Source organism: Propithecus coquereli, unplaced genomic scaffold, assembly GCF_000956105.1.
Source record: "Propithecus coquereli isolate 6110/MARCELLA unplaced genomic scaffold, Pcoq_1.0 Scaffold171, whole genome shotgun sequence".
Lineage (NCBI taxonomy): Eukaryota > Metazoa > Chordata > Mammalia > Primates > Indriidae > Propithecus > Propithecus coquereli.
In genome coordinates, this window is record NW_012141747.1 from 4,690,621 (window position 1) to 4,716,934 (window position 26,314).

Below are 26,314 nucleotides of genomic sequence, written 5' to 3' on the forward strand. Positions count from 1 at the left end.
TGTATTTAATAGCTGTATAATAAATGTGTGCAGAACAAATAGAGCAAATCTCGTTTTGAGTCCTGGACAACTCTTCATCCCTAAAATGGAAAAGAGATCTGACATGGAATTTTGGGACAGTCCCTTAAACCCTTTGTACCTTAGTATTCTTACCTGCAGAATCATGGTGGTACACTATGTGACCTTTATGCTTTCTTTTAGCTTTCAAATTTTATGACTTCTAGATTTTTTGTAGCATCTCCAGTAAACTGTTACATAATTAAGACTAAATTATTTTTTAACATTTGCAAGACACTTTTCTATTGATCTATAACACTTAGAATACTAAGACTTAAGGCATATTTTTAAAAACTTGCTTTGAAATACAGTCAGTTCTGTAACACAATATGTGTTCTTGAAAATCCCTGCACTATGCAAAATTGTGCAATCAAATGAGAAAAATGAGGTTAGGATCACAACACTCAAAAACTTTAAGTGGCTGGGCGCGGTGGCTCACGCCTGTAATCCTAGCTAGCTCTCTGGGAGGCCGAGGCAGGCGGATTGTTTGAGTTCAGGAGTTCGAAACCAGCCTGAGCAAGAACGAGACCCCGTCTCTACTAAAAATAGAAAGAAATTGGACAACTAAAAATATATAGAGAAAAAATTAGCCGGGCATGGTGGCGCATGCCTGTAGTCCCAGCTACTCCGGAGGCTGAGGCGGGAGGATGGCTTGAGCCCAGGAGTCTGAGGTTGCTGTGAGCTAGGCTGATGCCACGGCACTCTAGCCTGGGCAACGCAGTGAGACTTTGTCTCAAAAAAAAAAAAAAAAACTTTTTAAGTTACACATAAGAAAGGATAAGAACCTAATAACGGTAGCACAATTTTATGCAGGTTAAATGATTAAGAAATACATGAATATGGCATTCTTCCTTGAAAAAGACCTGAGGTTTTCTTAGAGTGGGCTGCAAAAGGGTTGCAGCTTTTAAGTTAGTGTGAAGTGGTTTAAGGTGGGTTGTCTGAAAACTGATGGGAAGTTGCAGCACCTGGTGTGGACGGGTGTGGCTGGTAGCCTGTGGTGAACTGAAGCAGCTGGTGATGTTTGAGGTGTGTGCGTTTGTGTGCAGTACTTCTTCATAGTTGGGTGCGATTTTCTGTTGTTTCAGCTGTTGAATGTTTGTCTTAGAGGAGGAATTGCACATAAGCAAATGTGAAATTCACATTATGCCCAAATTGGTCCCTAATATATTAATCACGTAGGAACAAATTTGCATTCAAAACAATCATTATAGTAGAATGACTGTAACTTTAGACTTAACAAAAGTTTCACAAATAGTACACAAAGTTTTAATATACCCTTACCCAGTGTTCCTAAATATTCACATCCTACATAATCATAGTACATTGATCGAAACCAGGAAATTAACATTGATGCTTTACTGTTAACTAACCTTAGCTCTTATTCAGATTTTGTCATTCGTTTCATTATTACTCTTTCTGTTCCAAAATCCAACTCAGGATCCCATATTTCATTTTTCATTTTATTGTAGTGTTTCTCTAGTCTTTTCCAATCTGGGGCAGTTTCTTAATCCTTTGTCTTTCATGACCTTGACACTTTAAAAAATACTGGCTGGTTATTTTTGGAGTTATCACCCCAGTTTGGATTTGTCTCATGTTTCTTTGTGGTTAGATTGAGATTATGCATTTTTGGCAAGAAAACCACAAAAGTGATTTTGTATTCTTCTCAATATATTATGTAATTGAAGTTGATACATAAGACATTAATTCTTAAGATGTGCTTAGTATTTTTAAGTTTTAGTTGTATAATAAAATTTGCTGTTTACAGTTTACAGCCATTTTTAGTGTGAGGCTTAATATCTTTCATTTTCATCATATTTTACATTTTTTTCTTATGGTTAAGCCATGTGGAAAAGAATTACAGTATTATAGGTATGTTCTTGTGTTCTTTGATTATTTTTATTTCTGAAACTTAGTATATATATTTTTTTCAGCATATTATGGGGGTATAGATGTTTAGGTTACGTATGTTGCCCTTGCCCCCCCTGAAACTTAGTATATTTTTATCTCTTAATTATTCCTATCAATTTGAGAGGGTATAATACTTTTGAAACAGTAGTCTTTATCTATATCGCCCTTCTAAAGTCCTTTTACATAATTGCTATATTATTTTGTTTCAGTTTCAATAGTAATGGGAATTCCCACAGTGAAGAGAGAAGTTAAATCATACCTCATAGAAACTCTTCATTCCCTTATTGATAATTTGTATCCTGAAGAGAAGATGGACTGTGTTATAGTAGTCTTCATAGGAGAGGTAATTATTTAATTGTTATGTTTTTACTGTGTATACTCTATAAGGGTTGAAACCATAATTGAATATTTGAATATGCTTTCATAAACATTTTTTAAAAATGTGATGAGTAAAGGTTATGTAATATATTCCATCTGATAGTTTAATGAAAGTCTAACTTGTTATGTTTGCCTTCATTTCTCTCCTGCTGTTACAAACCAGGAATAGTAATCTTTGTTGTCAATAGGATAATATTATCCACACAGATCTTTAGGAATGTGTCCCCATTTCTAGCTCTAATACCTAAATTTGGAGATTTGCACTGATGTTCTTTGGGAGTCCTGAAACCTAAAAAAGGTTTAGCCTCAGCTGGGGTTTTGTCATCTCTTTATTCTTTCCTCCCCTCCTGTGTACTCTCAAGAAGTCATGTGAATGAGAAATATTATATTTCTTGTATTTTAGTCTCCTCAAAAGATCTAGGGAAAGAATAAATCTTGAACAAGTTTTTCTTAAATCATGAGGAATAAGATCCCTAGAGTCAATGTTTCCTTAATTACCATGTGGAATTTCAGATTGGGAAAGGATCTAGTCCACACTCTAGTTCTGGCCCACTGATTCCCCACTTGATGAGATGAGTTCCCCACCTCCTTTTAAATGAAAGTAGTCCTAATTATTTCCTAAATAGAAAAGTAAACACATGCATACTGTTCAAAACAAATTACATAAATGTATAATGAAGAATTATCTGTTATTCTTCCATGCAGATATAATTATTAATATTTCAAAATATAGCTTAAATAATTTTTCCTATGACTTGTATACTTATATATATGAATGAGATAATTTTATACATATTTTAATATTATGGACATTTTTCAATGCTAAAAAAAGCATCATTTTGTACGGCTACAAAATACGGTTTTCACATAATTTAATTTCTGGTAGACATTTAGGCTGTTTCTGAGTTTTTGCTGTTATTAGCATTAGAATGTATCTTTCGCAAACATTTTCAAATAAAATTTTCATAAAGGCATGAATTATCTCTGGTTTACCTTTCATAGGAGAGTGTTTTTGTAAAGGAATTGTTGTGTAGTTACTGACTTGGTATTAATTCTTAACTGTGGAATTGCTGGTTCAGAGTCCATATATTAATACATTAAAATATTTGTACGTGGCCCAAATGCCCTGCATAAGTTTAGTCAGTTTATTGCCCTTCCAACAGTTTGTGCGACAGAGCTTGCTTCTCTGTTCCCATAGGTACTATTAATCTTTGAGTTTTTTTTTTTGCCAATTTCATGGTTAAAAAAACAATACCTCGTTTTTGTTTAATTTGTATTCATTTACCGAGTGGGATTAAATGTTGATTTATGTGTTTTTTGACCATTTGTATTTATAATTGTTATAACTTTTGCTCATTTTTTAGTTGTGATTTTTGTTTAGTAAGAAATTTTCATATGAGGGGAATTAACTCTTTGAAATATTTTATCCAGTTTATTTGTATTGTTTATGATTTTGTTTGTCTTTTATAGAAGTTTTTACATTTTAAGTAATATTTGTTAATCACACACTGTATACCAGTAGGAATGGTTGTAACATCTTTGGAAAGCAACTTGGTAATAGCTATTAAAATTTAAAGCGTATGCTGTGACCCATCATTCTGCTTCTGAAAACTGATCCAGTAGAAACATTTGCAAGTACAGAAATATATTCAAGCACATAAACACATTTACGTAGCTCTCACTTGTGCATTAATAAAATATATAAGGAAAATTATCTTGTGGAATTTACTCCAAACTGTAAGTAGCAGATATCTTGAGAGTTGGGATTATGATGATGTTAGTTTCTGTTGTATACAGTTTTGTAAAATTAGAATTTATTTACAGTGAGCATATATTGATTTCTAATCAGAAAAAAGCCTTAAAACTATAAAAGAAAAAACTGTCCTTATAAAAATAGTACTCAGTCTATAGATAGAGATTAGTATACATATGGATTCAAGACCCTCTTGCTATAGCCATTCATGTGGTCACTAAGATGCAGCAACACTGGGTTTGGAGCAGAAGACCTGTGTTCAGGGCTGGATTCTGCCACTTACTGCCACTTGAGCAGGTTCTTTCTTTCTCTCTCTCTGTTTTTTTGTTTTTTTTTTTTTTTTTTTTTTTTTTTTTTTTTTTGAGACAAGATCTCACTCTGTTGCCAACACTGGAGTACAGTGGTGTGATCATAGCTCACTGCAGCCTTGAACTTCTGGGCTCAATCAATCCTCCTGCCTCAGCCACTTGAATAGCTGGGACTATAGACATGCACCACTACACCCGGCTGATTTTTTTTCTTCTCCTAGAGACATGGTCTTGCTACGTTGCCCAGGCTGGTCTCTAACTCCTAGCCGCAAGCATTCTTCCCTCCTCCACCTCTTAAAGTGCTGAGATTACAGACATGAACCACCATGCCTGGCCACTCTGTTGAGCCTCAGTGTCTTCATCTCCACAATGAGAATAGTGCTGTTGACCCTTTTGAGCTCAGCGTTGTTGCACAGTGTGGGGCACAGATCGCACGTGGAGAGGTGTTGTAAATGGAAAATGTGGGGCAAGTGTCAGCAGTATTCCCATTTATGAAGAATCCTTTCTTGGATTACAGTATTTATATATGTATCTACATAGAGCCTTGATCAAGAAAGTCTATTCTGAATAGAAAAATTAAAGAGTTCATTAAATCGCCTTTAGGCAATTTAAAATTATTAATCACGATACTTGATTCTACCTTGATTAGTAGTTTTTTACCTAAGTGTTCTGGTAGGCTGGGGCTCGTTTAACACTAGTAACGAGTGCATATTCTGTGGCTTTGACTGTGATCTATACCGTAGGTAGTTCTAGACCTCTGTCTCTTCACGAGCCCATATTGCCCTCTGCCTACTTGATAACATTATTTGACTGTTTTATGGGAAACTCTTAATGTGTCCATAACTAAATTAATCTGGCTTTCCCAAAGTGCTTCTCTTCCAGGTCTCTCTATTGAAGGTTCTTTGTAATATAGTATTAATAGGTCTGTGCCGCAGTCCTTCTATCCCAGTTCATTGTATGGGCCTCGCGTGTTCTCAGATGCATTTGTGCCGTGCCCTCGTCTGAAATGTTGCCTCTCCCTTTGCCTTTCCTTTTCATCCTTCAAGTCCCGGTTTATCCCTTTTGTGAAGCCATCTCCTTTCCCATCTGAATCAATCTAGAGTAAATAGGCAAAAATAAATATGTCCTTTGCAAATATTTTCAAATAAATCAGGAATTTATATAACGACATGAATTATCTCTGGTTCGTTTTAACATACGAGGAGAAAATTAAGAATGAAAAAGAACTGGAGAAGGATACACATAGGCAATCAAGGCTTATAATTTGTTTTTCCTGTTTGACTTTCTGTTCTTTGTATTCTTTTTTTTTTGAAAGGTAAGAACCGTAAGATACCCCTCTGGAAGGAAAGGAGAGACAGAAAACTAATAATTAGCTGTTTTTGTTCTTTGTTGCTCTCTGGCCATTTCATCTGTAGTGGTCCATTGGGCATATTTGATGAGACATTCATAAACATGCAAAATTTTCAACAGTTGACTGTTGATGCATTATTTGAAAATTCACTGACTCTACTCTGGAGTTTCAGAAGAGGTTGAGAGGAATGAATTCTAGCTGTCCTGAAGTATCCATGGTAGGATCCAAGTGTGGTGTTCAGACTTTAAGATTGTATCATTCCTGTGTTTATTTGAACTTAAAGTTTAATTATTTTTTTGTATTCTAATGATCTTTTGTTGTCTGTATGCCTCATTTTTATGTATTTTATGATCTCATGTGTAATATTTTTTATATATTATATTTTTCTATTACTCATGATCATTTCTGGCAAAATATTTCTCTAGAATGTACTCTGGATTCTGGCAAAAAAAAATGCTATTTCTGCTTCATGTTTGTATTGGGAAATTCCCCATCTTACAAATCTTGGTGGGAAGAAGTGCCTTCCTCCCACTATGGAAACTAAAAAGGCAGATATTTGCTCTGCCTGTGCAGGCCTGTGACCTGGGCTCAGCCACTGGGATGTTCTCGTACTGAACTTTGAGTAGTGCGTCATTTTCAGATGACACAAAATCCAAAAGAATGAACAGACAGGATTATTTGAAATAACGGGAATTTAGCAAGGTGGATGTAGGCTCAACTATTATTTCTATATGCCAATAACAAAAAATAAGACAATATAAGGGAGCGGGGACTGTGGACAGTCATTGTGATGATAGAGGGTGGTGGTGGTGGCAGTGTCTTTCCAGGGGCTGCGGGGCAGGCAGGCTGAGGCTGTGGCATTGGGAAGCACTCTGTGATTTTTGGCTGTGGTCCAGCCTTCTTGCTGCACCTTCCTAGCCTCGTTTCTTAGCCTAACTGGGGGGGTCTGTGAGTTCTATCTAGTCGTCTTTCAGTAAGTCATTTTTAAACTATTTTGTCAGAGTCAGTTTTTGTTGGCTGTAACTAAGATCCTGACTGATACAGGTTGTATATTGTTAACGAATACCTGAATTTTATGTAATTGCCACCAAACAGAACAGGCATTCAATATGTCTGTGGGGTAAATGGCTAAATGCTATTCCAAGGGGTTTGGACAAGATGAGATGAGTTTTTTAGGTGGGTTTCAGCCAGAATATTGCCTGAACCGTAGTAATTGGATGATGTTGGTGATAACCACAAAGATTGCTGAGTATTGGAAAGAGAACTTTAGATAGGATATCTTTTATATCATCCTATTTATTCACATCATTTCTGCAGTTTGCCTAGAAGCATTCCCAAGGCCTATTTAATTTTTAAGTTCCTAAACTGTAGTATTTGAGTTAAGATTTTATAATGAAATAACAAATTCATCGTGTTCGAATAGCACCTACAGTTAGTCTCTGAAAAACTGAGTTTAGAGAATTTCCTAAATGGAGTGTTTAGTACATGGTATGAAAAGTTTTGCCTTTTTTTTTTTTTTTTTCCAGTTTTCTCAGTTTACTGTTGTTCCCATTCTAGTTTGTGTTTTACATCAAGAGTGCTTGAAGCCTTTACTATGCCTTCTTTAAATTCGTTGATTTAAGTTGGTTGAACAGGGCTAGCTAGCTGGCCTCTGATCAGAAATTTGCAAAGCAGATAAACTTATAAATGAATACAGAAACCAAACAACCAGACAGAATTGATCAAATTGCTGTGGCATTCTTAGTTTTTATTTTTATTTTCTGTTGTATATTTTCTTTATATTAGGAAACATTTATTTAAATTAATTGTTTGGATAGATAATATGATCACATGGTTTTAACATTCTGTATGGCGTGTTGTATGCGTTGAAGAGCCTCCCTTCCAGTGCTGTGCGGTAGCCATCCAGGCCACCTCTGCACAGGTGACGACCATTGTTAGTTGTACCCATTTAGAGATATTTAACAGCCTCATTTCTATACAGGTGGGATAATGTTAACATTTCATATTAGAATATAAAGAGGCATTTGTACTTCCTTCCAATTTTGATAAGATATTTTCCTAGAAAATTATCCATATCATCTAAGTTTTAAACTTTGCTTTATACAGAGTCAAACCAAGTAGACTCTTGTTCTTTTTGTGGTTGTTTCCCCTGATTTCTTTGTGCATGTGTGTGTATTTATGTCCCCTGCACTGTTTTTGATTGATTGGTTAGTGGATCTGCTTTTATTTGTCAGTCCCAAAACCGTCTTTGAACTTATTTAGTATTTCCTTTTTTTTTGTTTTTTAATTCATTAATGTCTGCTTTTAACATTATTATTAATTTTTTCTTCTTTTTTAGTTTCATTTTTTACTTTTCAAACATCTTGACCCACATGGTAAATTGATTTATTTTCATTGTTTATTTTTTTAATTTAAGAAGTAATATGAATTTTGCTTCCCAGTGGCAACTGCTTCAATTATGGGTTTGTTTTTTTCCTTTTAAATTAACAGAGAAATGTTTGGTCACTAGTTTTCAATTGATTGGTGTGTGTGCGTTTGTAGTTCTTGTTCATAGGTTTTGCTGACTTTCCCCCTTTTTCGTATTTTGTGTAGTTGTTATGCTGGTTCCTTTTTTATGAATTGTCATTGAGGCAGATGAGTTTTTTCTCTAGGCTACTTGTTTACAGGAGGATGAGGGGACAGAGTAATATTCCAGACTAGTTGGGTTTTTGTGAATAATGATTTTATCAGGCTGCTTCCTGCAAATACAGTTAATCTGTGCAGTTCTTCATGTTACCTCTGGTTATTGGAACTAAACTGGATCCCTTTTGAGCTTGAGAATTTTGGCTATTAATATTTTAAAATAAAGTTTGCAGTTTTCGTGTCTGGTTGTCACTGACAATTACATATGATTTCCAGGAAGGAAAGTGGGAAATGCTGGCAATGCCGTGTTCCTGCCTGAACTCTGTGTAGGTGGGTTAGTCTTTTCCAGTGTGCTTTCAGCCAGGGTTTAGTTACCCGGATGTTTTTGAACATTTTTCTACCCCAGAGCACCTGAGGAATACAACAGCCTTAGAAACAGTGCAAGCTCTCATAGTTACCTGTTAGTCATATTTTTTCATAAAGGCAGAAGTGCAGACTTCATTCTAAGTATTCTTTTACTCAGTGAACAAGTATTCAATTAAGTGCTAAAATGAGGGGCATACTGGAGATTAAAAAATCTTTAAAAATCCATTAGATAATAGATGATGTCCCTAAATTGAAGTCTAGCAATACACAGGATATTGTTTTTTCTATACCATTAGTTTTTTTTTTTTTTTTTTGCTTTTTGAAAAAATTATGTACATGGCTAAAGAGTCCAGTAGTTCTACAAAGTTTGTTACATTCAATAGTCTCCTGTCTTCATTCTCTGCTCCCTCCACCCAGCCCCTAGTTCCTGTTTCCTTTGCTTTTCTCTCCCCAGTTTCCTCCTGCTCTGAGAACTTCTAGGTTTTTTAGCTCTGGCTGGCTGGCTGGCAAGGAAGTAGAACTCCCTGTGACTTTATCACTGCTTTCTATTTTATTAAATTTTCTCTCTAATCTTAATTATTCCCTTCTTTCTGCTTGCTTTTAGTTTGGTTTACTCTTCTTTGTCTAAATATTTTAAGACGAATATGTAGATTATTGGTCGATGATCTTTCTTGTTTTCTAATGTAGGCAATTTAAAGCTATAAATGTCTAAATACCACTTCAGCTGCATCCCGTAAATTTTGATATCTCACATTTCTATTTTCATTCAGATCAAAATACTTTATAAATCCCCCTGTAATTTCTTCTTTGACCTATGGATTATTTAGAAAAGTAGTTTTAAAATTTATGTCTATTTGAGGATTTTCCCAAATTTCCTTCTGCTGTTTTCTAATTTAACTTCACCGTGTACAGAGAATATACTTTGTATGACTTCAGTGCTTTAAAATTTATCAGTACTTGTTTATGGCCTAGTGTGTGGTCTATGCTGGACAGTGTTCCATGTGTGCTTAAAAAGAATGGATTGTGTTGTTATCAAGTGGAGTGTGCTTTCTACAGATGTCTATTAGGTCCAGTTGGTTGATAGTTTTGTTCAAGTCTTCTATATACTTGCTGATTATCTGGCTAGTTAGGTGTCTCTATTCTTGATTTGAAATTATAGATTACTATATTGATGAATCAGTAGTATTTTGGGCTGTAATCTTTTAACAGCTAGATTTTAAGATGTTTGTTTATTGGTTATAAATCATACACACTACTATAGGGAAGATAGTACTTGAGGAAAACAAACAAGGTACAGTTTAACCCTGGAAATTATAAAACTATAGGATTAAGTGTTTTGGCAGTCTTTATAACATAGATCATGTGTTATATATCACTGATGTCTTTTAACAGTCGAGCATTTTTAATATAAGTTGTCACTGTATGTAATGTTAATAGGGAGGGCTCTGGCTGGCTTGGAAATGTGGCTGCAGCCCTGCAACCCATGCTGCTGGCCCACTATGTCCTGGGTGTGGTTGCCCCTTCAGCTTCCCAGGGTCCTTGAGAGGGCAAGGATCTGAGGGTCCTGACTTGGTGTGGGGTTAGGAGGAGGCTGGTGTCTGGACCCATGTCCCGGGGAAGTAATAGCTATAATTATTTGCATTTGTCCACTATCTGTGCCCCACTTTCTTAATCCCTGCAGCAATCCTAGAAGGCAGTTTCTCCTATCATCTCCATTTTACCAAGGAACTGAGAGGGCCAGAGAGGTTTAGCAGCTTCCCCTAGGTTATTCAGCAAGTAAGAGGCAAAGTTGGAATTCTCACTTTGGTCCAATTCCATGGTCTTTGCCATAGCACCAGGGACAGACTGAGTTCACCCCTTAGAAGGGATGAGCTAAAGGTGTTCATCTCTGTTAGACACCTGAGAACCAGAGCCTGGAACAAGCCACTTACTACTGTTACGTGTCACCTCCTACAGGCAGCCTCCTCTGATGCCCCTACACTCCAGGCTGGGTTAGGTCTGAACTCAGTTGAAAATGTCTGTTTAAACATATTTCTGCCATACTTAGGCTTATCTTGTTCACTGCAGTGGTTCCAGCCTGGCCTAGTGGGGTTACTCAATAAATTTTATGAAATGTGACTATGTTTTTCATTAAATGAATAAGGAAAAAAAGTAAAATTGAGAGTATTGTGTTTTCACTTGTTCATAATTTAAAAGTACACAGGTCTGATAAATGTTTATTTCTAACATGTAACTTTCTTACATTAAAGTTCTTGACAATTTAAGAGATTTGCATTTCTGTGTTCTATTATATTGCACTACTAAATATCATTGAGTACTTAGTACAGTAGGCAGATTTTTAAGTTTTTATTATTTTTAATTGTCTATGTTCAATTCACTAGAAAAACTGAGCACAGAAACTATTTGTACTTCTTTGAAAACATCCAAACTATAAAAAATGAATAGTTAAAGTGTTCTTGATTTGAGTTCTCAGTATCAGTATTTAATAATAATAATACGGTATAACGACACAACTTTTTCTTACATAGCTTTATCATTTAATCTCATAATCTCTAAGGTATTTCCTCCCACCTTTTTTTTCTTTTTTTAATAGAATAGAAAACTGAAACTCAGAGAAGTGACTTACTTTCAGTCTGGTAGCAAAGAGGCAAATTTTGACCTAGGTTTTATGATTCGAGATGGAAAAATCTTTCTTTTTTTTTTTTTTGAGGCAGAATCTCACTCTTTTGCCCGGAGTGCCGTGGCGTCAGCCTAGCTCACAGCAACCTCAAACTCCTGGGCTCAAGCAATCCTCCTGCCTCAGCCTCCCGAGTAGCTGGGACTACAGGCATGCACCACCATGCCCGGCTAATTTTTTTCTATATATTTTTAGTTGTTTGATTAATTTCTTTCTATTTTTAGTAGAGACGGGGTCTCGCTCTTGCTCGGGCTGGTTTCGAACTCCTGAGCTCAAACAATCCGCCTGCCTCGGCCTCCCAGAATGCTAGGATTACAGGCGTGAGCCACCGCGCCCGGCTGGAAAAATCTTTCTTGACAGCATCCTGCAGGAACTATTAGTACTACAATTCATTATTTATAGTTTGGATGTTTCCAAAGAAGTATAGTGTCTGTGCTCAGTTTTTCTAGTGAATTGAACATAGACAATTAAAAATAATAAGAACTTAAAAATCCGCTTACTGTATTGGTAAGTACTCAATGACATTTAGTACTGCAATATAATACAACAACACAGAAATGCAAATCTCTTAAATTGTCAAAAACTTTAATATTTTTTGTGAATGTTTTCATCATTTATTTAAGTTTGAATTTAATATTAAAAGTTAAATAAAAATATAAAAACATGAATGTAGGTACACTTTCTTTTCTTTCCCAGACAGATACTGATTACGTACATGGTGTTGTTGCCAACCTGGAGAAAGAGTAAGTCCTTCTTAATTATAAACATGAAAATATTTTAGTTACTGTTATCTCTTGGCTTTTTGCTAAAAGAAAATGCCTTTTTTATAGTTCATTTCTCTGTGAAGTTCAGCTATCACTGGTCTTTTACATTGTCATAAAGTAGGTGCATCTATATCTAGTTATCTAATGGTATTTCATTATGGAAAAGACTTGAATGTCGTATGTATGTAACACTATCAAATAACAGTCTCTAATCTTGAAGGCAGTGAATATAGAGAGAGTCATATGAGATTATTTCAATCTTTCATGCTGTGTTTACCAGGCAAAAATTTTTCTGCTATCCAGGCAGATTTTCATGTAGCAATTTCAGACTTCAGTGCTAAACTGTGTCTTAATTTGTTCTTCTATTCTGCAAAGATTCAATACCAGTTTGCTATGAGCAAGGCACATAGCAGGTGACAGATGGAAAGCTTAGTAAGTTTCAGGTATTATTACTTTGCATGATATTGCCTTAGCAATTTTAATAGTGATATAAAAATTAGTCTTGATAGAGGTTTCTTTCATTGAATTGTATCTGTTTTTGTCCCTAAAAGACATACCTTCTACTTAAAATGACAAGAGAAGCAACAATTATTTGCTAACTGTAGATTTAAAATAACGTGGCTCTCCTTGTCTATCAAAATGTTAAAACATTTAAAAAAATATGCATAGTTCAGGATTAAATTGTCATTTGTTAGATTTTCCTCAAGTGCTAAATTTCTTGGCAGTCTTTATAGAAGCACAATTTGGTATAGACTCCTTAAGTAAAGAAACAGCACGATAATTATTGTTAGTTCCCCCTTGTACCTTCCCATAGACCACAGGGGCAGGGCTGTGGGGCTTGTGTGGTATAATAATTCTGTTGATTTACTTCTTCCTTACTGTGTAGAAAACCAAGGTCAGAAAAAAAGTTCAGTTAAGCACTAAGAGCATTTTGTGCAAAGGCAGGTAGTTGCACAAGAATTTGTGGAGGTTTTCGAAAATGAAAGAAAGGAGAATGCAAATGTGAAAGAAATTACATTTGAGTCAGTACAGACTAATTTAAAAACCGTAGAAAAGGGTTTCTCAACCTCAGCACTACTGACATTTTGGGCCAGATAATTTTTTGTTGTAGGGGCTGTCCTGTGCATTACAGAATGTTCAGCAGGGTCCCTGGTGTCTACCCACTGGATGTCAGTAGTACTGTCCATAGTGGCGACATTGCAACATCTCCAGATGTTGCCAGATGTCCTTGGGAGGGATAAAGTCACCCCCGTTCCCCACCGAGAAACACTAGTTTAGAATGACAGGTAGTCTATAACCGACAACTAAAGCTTTCTGAAAATAGAGGAACTTTTATGTTTGCATAAAAATATGTATTTATTTAGATATACACATACATTTGTTTGTTTTTCTTCAGTTCCCTGTTTTCTGTAAGACCTTGATTTTTTTTCTTTAAATTCTGATACATTTTAGGCATGTAATGCCTGCAGTTTGCCTAGGATTTCTACGCTACTATAAGGATAGTGCATTTTACAATGTTTTTAAAGCATTACTTGAAAAAAAGGAAAATCTGTATTTTCTGGTCAATAAAATCAATGATGAGCTGCTCCATTTAACATACTGTGACCCCAGCATTATTCCCTGCTACAAATGATTACTGATGTGTTTTATGTTAAAAACAGTAAATTAAGCATTAAGATAAATAAAATCCCACGGAACTTAAATAACTCAGCTAACCTTTCTTACGATAGATTTTCTAAAGAAATCAGTTCTGGCCTGGTGGAAGTAATATCACCCCCTGAAAGCTATTATCCTGACCTGACAAACTTGAAGGAGACATTTGGAGATTCTAAAGACAGAGTAAGGTGAGCCGCGTCATCATGCAATGTCTTCCACCCATGTGAGTGTCATATCTAATAAATGCAGTTCTTATTGAAGCTTAAAACATTTTAGGGCTGACACTTAACGCTTTATATACAACACCAATATTGTGTGGCCGTCCTTACTTCACAGCCTTCCCAATACTGGACTTTTTAAAATCTTTGTCAATTGTATAAATAAAGCCTATCTTATTGTTTTTTCAAAAAAATTTTTTTTAGAGTTGAATTTGGTAGAATATTCTGGGTAGTGTCATTAAGTTCAGGACAGCTTGTGACATATCTGGAGAAGTTTTGTTAGTATGAATAAAAGCTTATTATGAGCTTTTATTTTATTGCGTTTTTCTTAAACTGGCTTTTAGCGCCACTTCTCTTATTCTGTGTTTGTCACTGTGCTTCTGTAGGCTGCCAGGAATTCACTGAGAAGACTTAATATTTTAAATTTTAATGTGGTGTTATTCTTTTTTAAAGCATTTGATACACATTCATTAATTTCTGTATGCAAAGCACACTCCTAGTCACCAGAGCAGGGATCCCTAAAGTGTCATTTTTGAAGCTCTGGGTTGATGAGACATTACGATGTTACTGAAAAAAGGGCCCCTGGTCAAGTAAGTTTGGAAAGTACTGGATTAAGACAATTTTTTTCCAACAAGTATCTTTACTGCTGGATGTTTTAGTGCCTCTAATGTGCTAGTATGTCTCTAGAAGGGGGAATATGTGTACAGTATTTCCCAAACTTACTTGACATTAGGCTCTTTTCCCTTAGGACATCTTTGGGATTAGTGTTCTTAGGAATACACTTTAATAAAGGCTTCGTTAGAGGAAAGTGAATTGTCTTTGAATCTCTTTCCTAAGTGTGTGTATATACACATATGTGACATGTTATATGGACACTTGAGACTCATATTAATACATGTAATCTTATTTTACTAAATTCGAGTCTGATTCCCAACTTATTTTTTTGAAAATGTCTGTTTCAGATGGAGAACAAAGCAAAACCTGGATTATTGTTTTCTAATGATGTATGCTCAGGAAAAGGGCATTTATTACATTCAGGTAAGTATGGTTTTTCCTTTAATGTTTTTCACACTTCTAAAGAAAAAGTATTATCAAGGGTATATTTTCATTAAGACAGGAAGTTTTGATAGCACAAGCCCTCTAAGATCTGAGATGATAACTGTATCTCAGAGAACAGAGGGGTCTCCATGGTAACTGAGAATGTGGGCTCTGAGGTTTCTTCTCCAGTGAGCACAGACGCCAGCTTTCCACTTAACAGTGAACACGTGCAGCTCACTCATCTCCTTCTTTTTCTCCCATTCCTCCATCTTCTCTCTACACCTCCCTCTCTCCACTGTTAAAAAGAACTAAGATTTAATTATTTGCAAGTTTTAAAGAAGGATTTTCTTATACTTTTTTTTTTAGTGATCTTATGGTAAAATAATTTTTTGTAGGCTGTAATACAGTTCTATTTATATTGAAGATAATAAAATTGAGTTTTAATTCTAATAGTCCAATTTCTAGCGGCATAGCCCTATCACTGTATAAGTAGAATAATCCTATGATGATATGGGTTTTAAGTTAGTCAAGTAGGCAACAGCTTAAAGAATTCTAGGAAGCTCTTATTTCTTCCAAATCTCATTCTCCTTGATGACTTAAACTTAAATTCCACAATTGGAATTTCATTTCTTTAACCAAGGAGTGTCTTTGTTCCTTGTTCAAAATGCGAATACCCTTGAGAAGTATAGCACACTAAGCCTGTCAGTTATTAGTTTTCAATATAAAAAGTCTATTAGATCCTTTTCCTAAGAGGGCATTTCGATGCAGGTGGCAAGCAGAGTCTCTGGGTCCCTGAATCAGAAGAGAAATGGTTGGGCAGCCTCTGGGGGTGGGGTGGCCCAGGGAGGCGGGAAAGAAGGAGAGCATGGCCTCACATGGGAAGGCAGGTATACTGAGGAAAGACTCTGTCTCCCTTGACATTTAACTAGAGCCAGCAATGTTCACATGTGTATTAACTCTTCTTTGACTCACAGGGTGGGAAATGTAAATGAATACGATCAGAACATAACATTGTATATAACAGTACATTAGAGTTTTACATGTAAAAACATGATATCCTAGATTTAGGCAGTACATTTCCTTTAAACACCTTAGAGAAGTCTTTTTTTTTTTTTTATTTCAGCATATTATGGGGATACAGATGTTTAGGTTACGTATATTGCCCTTGCCCTCTCTCCCCCCTAAGTCCGAGTTTCAAATATGTCCATCCTTCGGATGGTGTGCATTGCACTCTTTGTGTATGCATATACCTGTCCCCTCCTCCCCCTCTCCCCTCTCCCCTGCCCAACGTCCAATAGAGAAGTCTTACTTTTAATTTCAAAATAAAAAGGAAAGCATTTGGTTTGAACATAACCCAAATATTGTAGTTGAACCTTACTGTTTTGTTCTAGGGCCAATATATAAAATATGTACATGATAATTAAGAACTTCATATAGAGAATTTTAAAGTGTAGTTGCATTGCTTTTAAAATTTGTTTTAAATTTCTCTCCAAGGGAGAATTAATGGAAATTTAAATATTTTTTGTGGAGTATAGGAAGAGTAAATATTGAGGAAATCGAGGATAAGGTGGGAATAAGAAAGAGGATGGTGAGGAAAACTGTAAGCAGGGTCAGTATAGAAGATATTAAAACAGGAGCAGCAGCTATGAACTTGCACTTAGTGCATTCTTACCATGCACAGGCATTGTTCTTTACAATTTATGCTTTATACTTATTAATTTGTTTAATACAACCTTTTTTATTGTAAAAACATATACCATTATATTTTCATCTTAAGTATTTCTTAAGTGTGCAGGTCAATAGCGTTAGGTAGATTTATGTTGTGCAATATCCCTAGAACTTTTCCTCTTGCAAAGCTGAGACTCTGTGCCTACTGAACATCAGTTCACCTTCCCTGTTCCACCCTGCCCTTGGTTACCAGCTTTCCATTATCTGTTTCTATGATTTTGACTATGTTAGATAATCCATATGAATGGAATCAAACAGTATTTGTCATTTTGTGACCAGTTCATTTTACTTCGCATAATGTACTCAAGGCTCATCCATGTTGTAGCATGTGATGGGTTTCCTTTGTTAAGGTTGTGCAATATTCCATTGTATGTATATACCACGTTTTCTTTATCCATTCATCTGTTGATACACACTGGGATTACTTCTAACTCTTGGCTATTGTGGATAATACTTTGATGAACATGCGTGTGCACATATCTCTTCAAGCTCTTGCTTTGAATTCTTTTGGATATATACCTAGAAGTAGGGGTTGCTAGATCATATGATAGTTCTATCTATAATTTTTGAGGAACTCCGTACTATTGTCTATAGTGACTAAGCCATTTTACATTCCTTTCCACAGTAGATCACTTTGGGTAGTATGGACATTTTAATATTATTAAGTCTTCCATCCATGAGCACAGGATATCTTTCCATATATTTGTATCATATTTGATTTCTTTTAGTATTGTTTTATAGTTTTTATTGTAAAAACCAAACCAAGGAGGTGTAAAAGTTTTTTGTAGAAGTTTTTTTTACACTTCCTTGGTTTGGTTTATTCCTAAGTATTTTATCTTTTTTGATGCTAAGTAAATGGGATTGTTTTCTTAATTTCTTTTTTGGATTGGTCATTGTTAGTGTATAGAAATATATCTGATTTTTATGTGTTGATTTCGTATCCTGAAATTTTGCTGAAGTAGTTTATTAGTTGTAATAGTTTTTTGTGGATTCTTTCTGTTTTTCTATATACAAGATCGTGTCATCTGCAAATAATGATAATTCTACTTCTTCTTTTCCAATTTGGATGACTTTTATTTATTTTTCTTGTTTAATTGCTCTAGCTAGAATTTCCAGTACTATGTTGACTAGTGGTTGTGAAAGTGGGCATCCTTCCCTTGTTCCTGATCTTAGAGGGAAAGCTTTCAGTCATTTACTGTTGAGTCTGATCTTAGCTGTGGGCTTTTCCTATATAACTTTTATTATGTTGAGGTAGTTTCCTTTCATTTCTAGTCTGTGGAGTGTTTGTTTTTTTTTTTTTTTTATCATAAAACTGTGTTGAATTTTATCATGTGCTTTTTCTCTATCAGTTGAGATGATCATGTGTTTTTTCCTCTGTTTTGTAATGTGTATTAGACTGATTTTCGTATATTGAACCACCCTTGCATTGCAGGTATAAATCCCATTTGGTATGGTTTTAATCCTTTTAATGTGCAGTTTAATTCTGTTTGCTATTTAATAGTATTTTGTTGAGGATTTTTGCATCAATATTCATCAGGAATGTTGGTCTGTAGTTTTCTTGTGTCTTTGTCTGTATTGGGTATCAAAGTAATTACTGGCCTCATAGAATGTGTTTGAAAGTGTTCCTCCTTCTTCAGTTCTTTGGAAGGAGGATTGGTGTTAATTCTTCAAATGTTCAGCAAAATTCTTCAGTGAAATTCCCAGGTCTTGGGCTTTTCTTTGCTGGGAGGTTTTTGATTACTGCTTTAATGTCCTCACTTTTTATAAACATGTTTCAAATTTTTTATTTCTCCATGATTCACTCTTGGCACGTTATGTTTTTAGGAATTTATCAATTTCTTCTAGGCTATCCACTTTTTTGGCACATAACTATTTCTAGTAGTCTCTTAATTCTTTTATTTCTGTGACATCCGTTGTAATGTTCCCTTTTTCATTTCTAATTTTAGTTATTTAGCTAAGCCTAGCTAAAGATTTATCAGGTTTATTGTGTTTTTGTTTTCATTTATCTACAGATATTTTCTAAATTCCCTGTGATTTCTTTACCAGTTTGTTCTTTAAAGGTGTGTTGTTTAATTTTTGTATATTTGAGTATTTTCCTGCTTTCCTTCGGGTATTGATTTCTAGTTTCATTCTGTTGTGGTCAGAGAAGATACGTTGTATGGTTTTAGTCATCTTAAATTTGTTAAGGCTTGTTTTGTGGCCTAATAGGCTGTCTGTCTTGGGGAGAATGTCCCATGCGCTCTTGAGAAAAACGTGTGTTCTGCTGTTGTTGTGTAGAGTGTTCTGTATATATTTTTGAGGTCTGTTTGCTCTAAAGTGTTGAAGTCCTCTGTTTTCTTTTTGCTCTCATGGCTGGTGGTTCTATCCATAACTGAAAGTGCGGTATTGAAGTCTCCTTCTATAATTGTGCTGTTCCCTATTTCTCCTTTTAATTCTGTCAATATTGGCTTCATATATTTGCTGCTTATGTAGGGTACATCTTTATAATTGTTATGTCTTCCTGGAGAATTGGCTTTTTTCTTTTTTTTCCCCTTCGTGTCCCTGCCTTGGTAATTTTGAAAGTCCTGTCTTTAAGTTCACTAATTTTTCTTCTGCTTGGTCAAGGCTGATATTTAGTCCCTCTAGTGATATGTTTCATTCAGTTCAGGTTTTGTGTTCATCAGTTCTAAAATTTATGTTTGGTTCTTTTTCATAATTTCTAGCTCTTTTTTGATATTCTTATTTTCTTTCATGCATGATTTTCCTGATTTCATTTATTTGTCTGTATGTGCTTTCTTATTTCACTAAGCATCCTTATGATAGTTATTTTTAATTCTCTGGTAATTCATATGTCTTTGTTTCTTTGAGGTTGATTTCTGGAGATTTAATTTGTTCCTTTGGATATGCCCAGTTTTTCTGTTTCTTTGTATGTCTTGTTTTTGTTTGTTGTGATTTTGACATTTGAATAACGAACAGTGTCTCCCAGTCTTTGCAATCTGATTTTTTACTGGAATGACTTTCTCCAATCAAACTATATGGAGATCCTGGAGCCCTTGGAACCTCTCTGGGTTTGTGGCTGTAATCTAATTGAGTTTACTGGTTCTGCTTAGTGCCTGGTTCTGGTGTCTGCAATACTGTGGTCGCGCCAGTTGTAATAAGCTGCAGTATTGGAGCTCCACCTAGTGTCTGCTATGGTACTGCAGCTTCTGCTGCCAGCTGATGGTCTTTGTTCTTAGCCCCCAGCCTGGCACCCTGTTTCTGCCACTGCTTGGATTTAGACAAGACAAGAAACCAGCCCCTCAGACTGTACCCCCCAAAGTCAAAAATATTGGGTGTATGTCTACCCTCTTCTCTCCCCAGAGAAAAGTCGGGAGTTGGGTGTTTCCTCCCAGTCACCCTATACTGTGCCTGAGGGAGGGGCTCTGGCTGTTTAATGCTCTGATTTTAAATCCGTGTCTCTGTGGGGGAAAAAGGGTCTGGAGTTTCCTATTCCACCATCTTGCTGATGTCACTCTGAAACAGTGCCCTTTTACAAGGACAGGATCATACTCTACGTTCTGTCTGATAACCTGTTTTTCTGTCACTTAACATATTGTATAATAGATACATACCTTTAGATGCTGGTAAAGTTGTGTGATTTTTTAGTTGCTTCTTGAAGTGTCATTGTTCAGATCTCATAATCACCTTATTATTGGTCATTTAAATTGTTACTAATTTTTCTGCTGTTTCAAAGACAAATTCAATGAACATTCTTAAAACTATCATATTTGCCCCAAAATTACACCTCAGGAAAAAGGGGGTTGCTTTATATTGAAGTCTTTACACAATCTCATGTGGAATTATCTCAATGAGTCATCGTGATCTACAAATTATTAGTGGGAAAAATGTATTAGCCTCAAAAGTCCTCAGTTTAATGCTAGTTTTGAATGTTTATAAAGGATAAATTTTACCTGGGAAAATTTGGGGGAAAGGGTCAGTGTTGCTGGGATGATCAGTGGGCTCAGTGCGCCAGCTCATCTCTCCCCTTAAAGCTCCCCACCGGCCATTCTGCTTATGGTCTTGGCATCCATGGATTATTTTTTCCTGACATCAATTATTTCATTGGAAGTTTCCCAGTGGTGATTTTCTAATTCTGTAATTTCTAATGCTCTATGTGCTGAGTTCTTCTATAAGGAATTTTCCCTCCTGAAGGAGGGGATGGGTAAATTCATACCTAATGGGTACAATGCACACTATCTGGGTGATGGGCATACTTATAACTTTGAATCAAACTGTACAAAAGTAATTCATGTAACCAAAACATTTGTACCCCTGTGATATTCTGAAATTTAAAAAAAAGAATTTTTCCTCCTTAACTGTGAGGTTTTCTCAAAAAATAGTTCATAAAGAAAAAACAGAATAAATGCTTGAGTCTTTCTCTCTCTCTTTTTTTTTTTTTGTTATTCCCAGTCTTTATTATCAAGTCATTTAAGGTTAGGTTCAGTTATAATAAGCAGAAAACAAAACAAAAATTTTAAAGCAATGGCTTAAATATGTTAGAAATTTTCTATCTCGCATAAAATGAGATAAGCAGTCTAGGGATAATACAGTGGTTCCACAAAGTCAGAGAGTATTACATATCTATTGCTGCGTAATGAATTACACCCCAAACTTCAGAGCTTTAGACAACAGACATGTATTCCCATCTGTTTCCCAGTTTCTAAGCGTCACGCCTGGCTGCAGCCATTCACAGCTCCACTAGGTCTGGGGATCCACGGCCAGCTCCCTCGGTGGCTGCTGGCTTCGGTTCCTAACATGGGGGTTTCTCCACAGACGGGGAGGCTGCGAACACGCCGGCTGGCTTCCCCCGGAGCAAGTGATCGCTGACAGAAAGGGAGCGGGAGAAAGCGCGCCCCCGGGGGAAGCCGCAGTCCCCACTCTCTCTCTCGGAAGTGACAGCCCTGGTGCACTTCCCGCCCTTCCTCCCGCCCAAGGCCGCCCAGCCCTCTTGCTTCGGGTCTTCGTCCCCGCCAGTCTCTCTCTCCCTTCTCCGTGTCCATCCTTCGTGTCTCTGATGCCCGATTTGGCCGAAGCCACCATTCCACCTCCTTTTCCGCCGTGTCCCCTGGTCAGCCGGAGCCCTGGCACCCGCCCCTGCCTGGACCCAACTCCTTCCCACGCAGCCCAGCCGGGTCTGACCAAGCCCCCTCCTCCAAGAAGCGCCTTCCTAGGGGTGAGTGGCGCCTTCACGACCCCCTTTCCTCGCTTCCCGAAAGGCCAGCTGGGGGGTGGGCTGAGGTGGGTGGCACTGCCTCCCCCTCACCCCTGCTGGGGCTTCGGGGTCGTGGTTGGCACAGCGGCAGCGCCCAACTCAGTCTCTTTTTTTTTTTGAATTTCTAGTTTTTTATTTCTTTTCTTGAATGCCAAGCAAGTGATACATATGGATTTGTAAAATTACCTTAGATGCCAATAATATGGTACAGTTAAAAATCATATTCAGTAAGCTTAAGAAGGTAGACTTCATCAGGATGGTATATTTCCAATCATAGATCATGTCCTCGTGACTTCCCAAAAAAGAAAGAGGGTTCATGCAGAATAAACCATTGAAAACAAATATGGTCATTTGTATGTCAGTGACCAAATTCTTACTGTTTAAACTTTCAGATGTTTTATTATATATAATAATCACAGCTACCATATAGTGAGCATTTCTTCTATACCAGGCATTGTCTTAAGTGTTTTATATGAGCATTATTTCACTTGATCTATTTAACAACCCTGTGCTTTCAGTAGTAGTAGCTTTATCCTGCAGATGTAGAAACTAAAAGAGATGAACTAACTTGTTCAAGGTCACATACTTTTTGAGATAAGTGATTGGTTTTGAAAACAGATTTGTCTGACTTCAGGATCCACACTAATTGTTTCACTTCTCTATCCCTGAAATACACCTTCAGGCTTCAGTGAGGTCACAGTGCTTGTGAAGTGTTTCTGCTCTTTCTCTTTATTAATGTTTAAAGTTGATGCCCTAGCGGTCTCCAGGGGTGGTCATCTTAAAAGTATCATTATGAACTCATGGATTTTTAAAATACATTTGATTTGCTTCAATCCATTGCAATCATTATTCTTATTGATGCTCACATTGATACATAATAATCCTGCAGGAACCTCTTCAAATTGGCTCTTGTATCCTTTTGTCCAGTCATCTTTGATCACTTTGCTTTCAGATCTTGCACGTTTCCTATTCCAGATCATTTCTCTAAGGAGCCCTGTTGCTCTCAGAGGCGATGGTATGTAGGAACAGTCTGGACACTTAAGATGCTCATTGCTATTGTATTGTCTTTGCTTCTAGGACTTTCAGCAAGGAAAATTGTATTTTATTTTTCAGAGGCAAAAAAATCACACATTTATATTGATATTAATAGTTCCAATTCATATTGGATTAAGATATAAAATGACAGGATTATAGTAAGATCATAGGTGTCAACGGAAAAAAAGACCAAACTCTGTAAAGTAATTTTAAAGAGATTTACTCTGAGCCAAATTTGAGGACCATGACCCAGAGCCACGCCCAAGAGGCCTTGAGCAAGTGGACTCACTGAGGTTGGGTTACAGTTTGGTTTTATACATTTCAGGGAGGCAGAGGTTACAGGTAAAGTCATAAATCAATACGTGGGAGGCATACATTGGTTTGGCCCAAAAAGGTGGGCCATCTCGAAGCAGGGGCTTACAGGTTATAGGTGGGTTAAAAGATTCTTTGGCCTGTAGTTGGTTAAAGACATGAAGCTTTGTCTAGAGGCTTGGAATGTTTCAACATAAGGAGCTCTTTATCAAAGATAAGCCACTGGACATAGATTTGTTGTGTAAATTGAGGACCTGCAGGTTTGTCTTGCATACCTTTAGGCCTGTTAATGGGTTACAAAGGATGTCACCAAGAAGGGAGGGGGGCATGATAAGACATGTCTGACCTCCTTCCTCCTTGCAGGCAATTTAGTTTTAGGGTATTCCTTTGGCCACGAGGGGGTCCATTTAGTCAGCCAGTGTGTGGGGGGGTGAGCCTTAAAATTTTATTTTAGTTCACATAGGGTTTTTACTTAACTTTTTGAATTTATACATATATTTCTTTTCTGTTTTCTCTTAAACTGAAAGTCTTAGTTTTTAATGAGATTATCCTAATAGCATAATTCTTTCATTCGATAGTATGCCTAAAATAGTTTTAAAATATCACTACCATTATCACTATAACAACAAGACGACTAAATGCAGTTTAGATTTTTCTTTGTGCTTTTTTTCCCCACAGAATGTACCCTGATAGGGCTGTCTAGTCAGTGTACTGTGTTTGGAAGTTACTTGAAGTAATTCTTTATCTTGTGTGGCCATGCCACTGACTTGATATGAAACTAGGTTCATTTGTTTTGGTTTGTATTCTGTTTTTAGGTTTCCTTTTTTCCTCTTTAGCTATATAAAGCATAACCTTCCAAATCAAAACTCATGTGAAACAAGATACATTCACAGAAGTCTCATTTTTATTCCACCCCTTCACCCTGTTTCCTCCCTCCCCCATCATTAATTTTTGGTATTTCCTTGTACTTTTAAAAAACTTATATATATGTGTGTAGTACTACACCTCTTTCTGAAACTACGTTTACATATTGTAAAAACAATATTTTGCATCTTGCTTTTTAGCTTCCTTTTGTAAATTAGCAATCACTAATGAGAGGTGTGTTAGAATTTTCAGAGTGGTTCTTGCCATGACAAAATACTGGTGTCAGAGGAGTATTTATGTTCACTAAAAACCTGTACATGAACCTTCATAGCAGCTTTGTTAGCCATGGCCCCAAACTGGAAACAACCCAGACGTCCTTCAGCAGGTGGCTGGTTAAACATGCCGCGGGACATTTATACCATGGCACACTAAACAATTGAAAGAAACAAACTATGGATGCCCACAACAACTTGGATCTCAAGGGAATTATGCTGAGTATAAAAAAATGAATCTCAGAAGGTTACATACTGTAGGATTCCATTTCTGTGGCATTCTTGAGATGACAAAACTGCAGAGACGGAGAGCAGGTTATTGGTCGCCCGAGGTTAGGAAGGCGGGAAAGGCGGGGAGGTGGCTGTGGGTGTGAAAGGGCAGCTCCAGGGATCCTCGTGGGAGCTGTTGCACGTGCTTCCTGCATGGCGGTCGCCAAGGTACACATGTGATGAAATTGCATAGAAGTGAGTACACACAATTGAGTGCATGTGAAACCCGTGACATCTGAATAAGTTGGGTGAATTGTGTCAAAGCCAACTTACTGGTCGTGGTAGTGTACGTGGTTATATTGGAGGATGTGATATTGGGGAAGACTGGGTGAAGGGTATTCACAATCTCACTGCATGTGAGTCTACAATTATTATATTTTAAAAAGTTTTTTAAAAAGTGAAATTATTTGGTGAGATATAAGAATGGAACAAAACTGTTTTTCTAATTTCATTTATCAAATGTGAATTTAAATGTATCTGGTAACCAAAATTAGTGCACTAAATTTTAAGTAGGCATTTAGGATTGCCTGATAGCAGGGATCATCTTTCATTTGCGCATGTTCAGTGAATGTTCAGGTTTGAGCATAGGCATGTTTTCGTTCAGAAAGCAAGGGTAAATGACACCACAGCTCTGCGCGTGGTCTGATTTTCCCTCTAGCCTCCCTTAAAGCTCTGAGGGCATAAAACACATTTTTTTCTGTTTACTGATATATCGCCAGGGTTTAAGATAATGTCTGAAACATGATAGAAGTGTGTCAGTCAGTAGTATAAATAATACAGTTGACAAGTCAGTCGATATCGTATTTTTCCAAATGCTGCTACTGTTTCTTCATAGACAGGAAGAAGAAAGCCTACGGTACTTAAATGCATGAAAAATCAAATGCTAAAACAAATAAAAACTGCTTAGGTAACGAGAAATAATAAGACGAAACTAAGAAAAGGAGAAGTTTTTTTAGGATATTAAAACATTCTTGTGACTTTGAAGTTCAATGGGGGAGATTGCATGGTGGCAGCTGTTGCATGTGTCAGGATCCCAGATCTGCCAGCTGCCTGTAGCACTGGTGACGTCGGCACCAAGCACAGAGAGCACCCAGTGCTGGCAGCGCCCAGTACCTGGCCCTCTGAATTGCCACACCCCCTTCAGTATCTCGTAGGTGTCTATTAAAATATAAAATGGGGACTTTTAGGAATCTGTCCTACAGAAATGAAATGCACTGACATGTAGGTACAAGCTTATTTATCGTAGCATTGTTTGCATCGACAAAAACTGGGAAACAATCCGAATGCCTGCCTGTGAGCAGGGAAGAGCTGAACAAATTGTAGTACATCTATACCAGGGAATAGTAAGCATCATTAAATTGAATGGTTTAAATAGATATTTATTAACCTGGAAAGATGCTCATGATATATTAAGAGAAGAATACTAGTTTCATAGTATTATTCCTTTGTATAAAAATGAAAAGGAGGATGGGGACCTTATGTATGGATCTGTATTGCTGTATGCATG

The 26,314-nt window shown here is 36.6% G+C and overlaps 1 protein-coding gene across 1 annotated transcript in view; it reads left to right on the forward strand.

The window, feature by feature from the left end:
• The window catches only part of MGAT4A (mannosyl (alpha-1,3-)-glycoprotein beta-1,4-N-acetylglucosaminyltransferase, isozyme A), a 92,639-nt gene that overhangs the window by 46,065 nt on the left and 20,260 nt on the right, over nt 1-26,314 (forward strand). The window contains exons 4-7 of the mRNA XM_012641976.1: nt 2,175-2,308; nt 12,117-12,163; nt 13,915-14,028; nt 15,021-15,096. Coding sequence (XP_012497430.1) covers nt 2,175-2,308; nt 12,117-12,163; nt 13,915-14,028; nt 15,021-15,096 — 371 coding nt within the window. The remainder of the gene's footprint in view (nt 1-2,174; nt 2,309-12,116; nt 12,164-13,914; nt 14,029-15,020; nt 15,097-26,314) is intronic.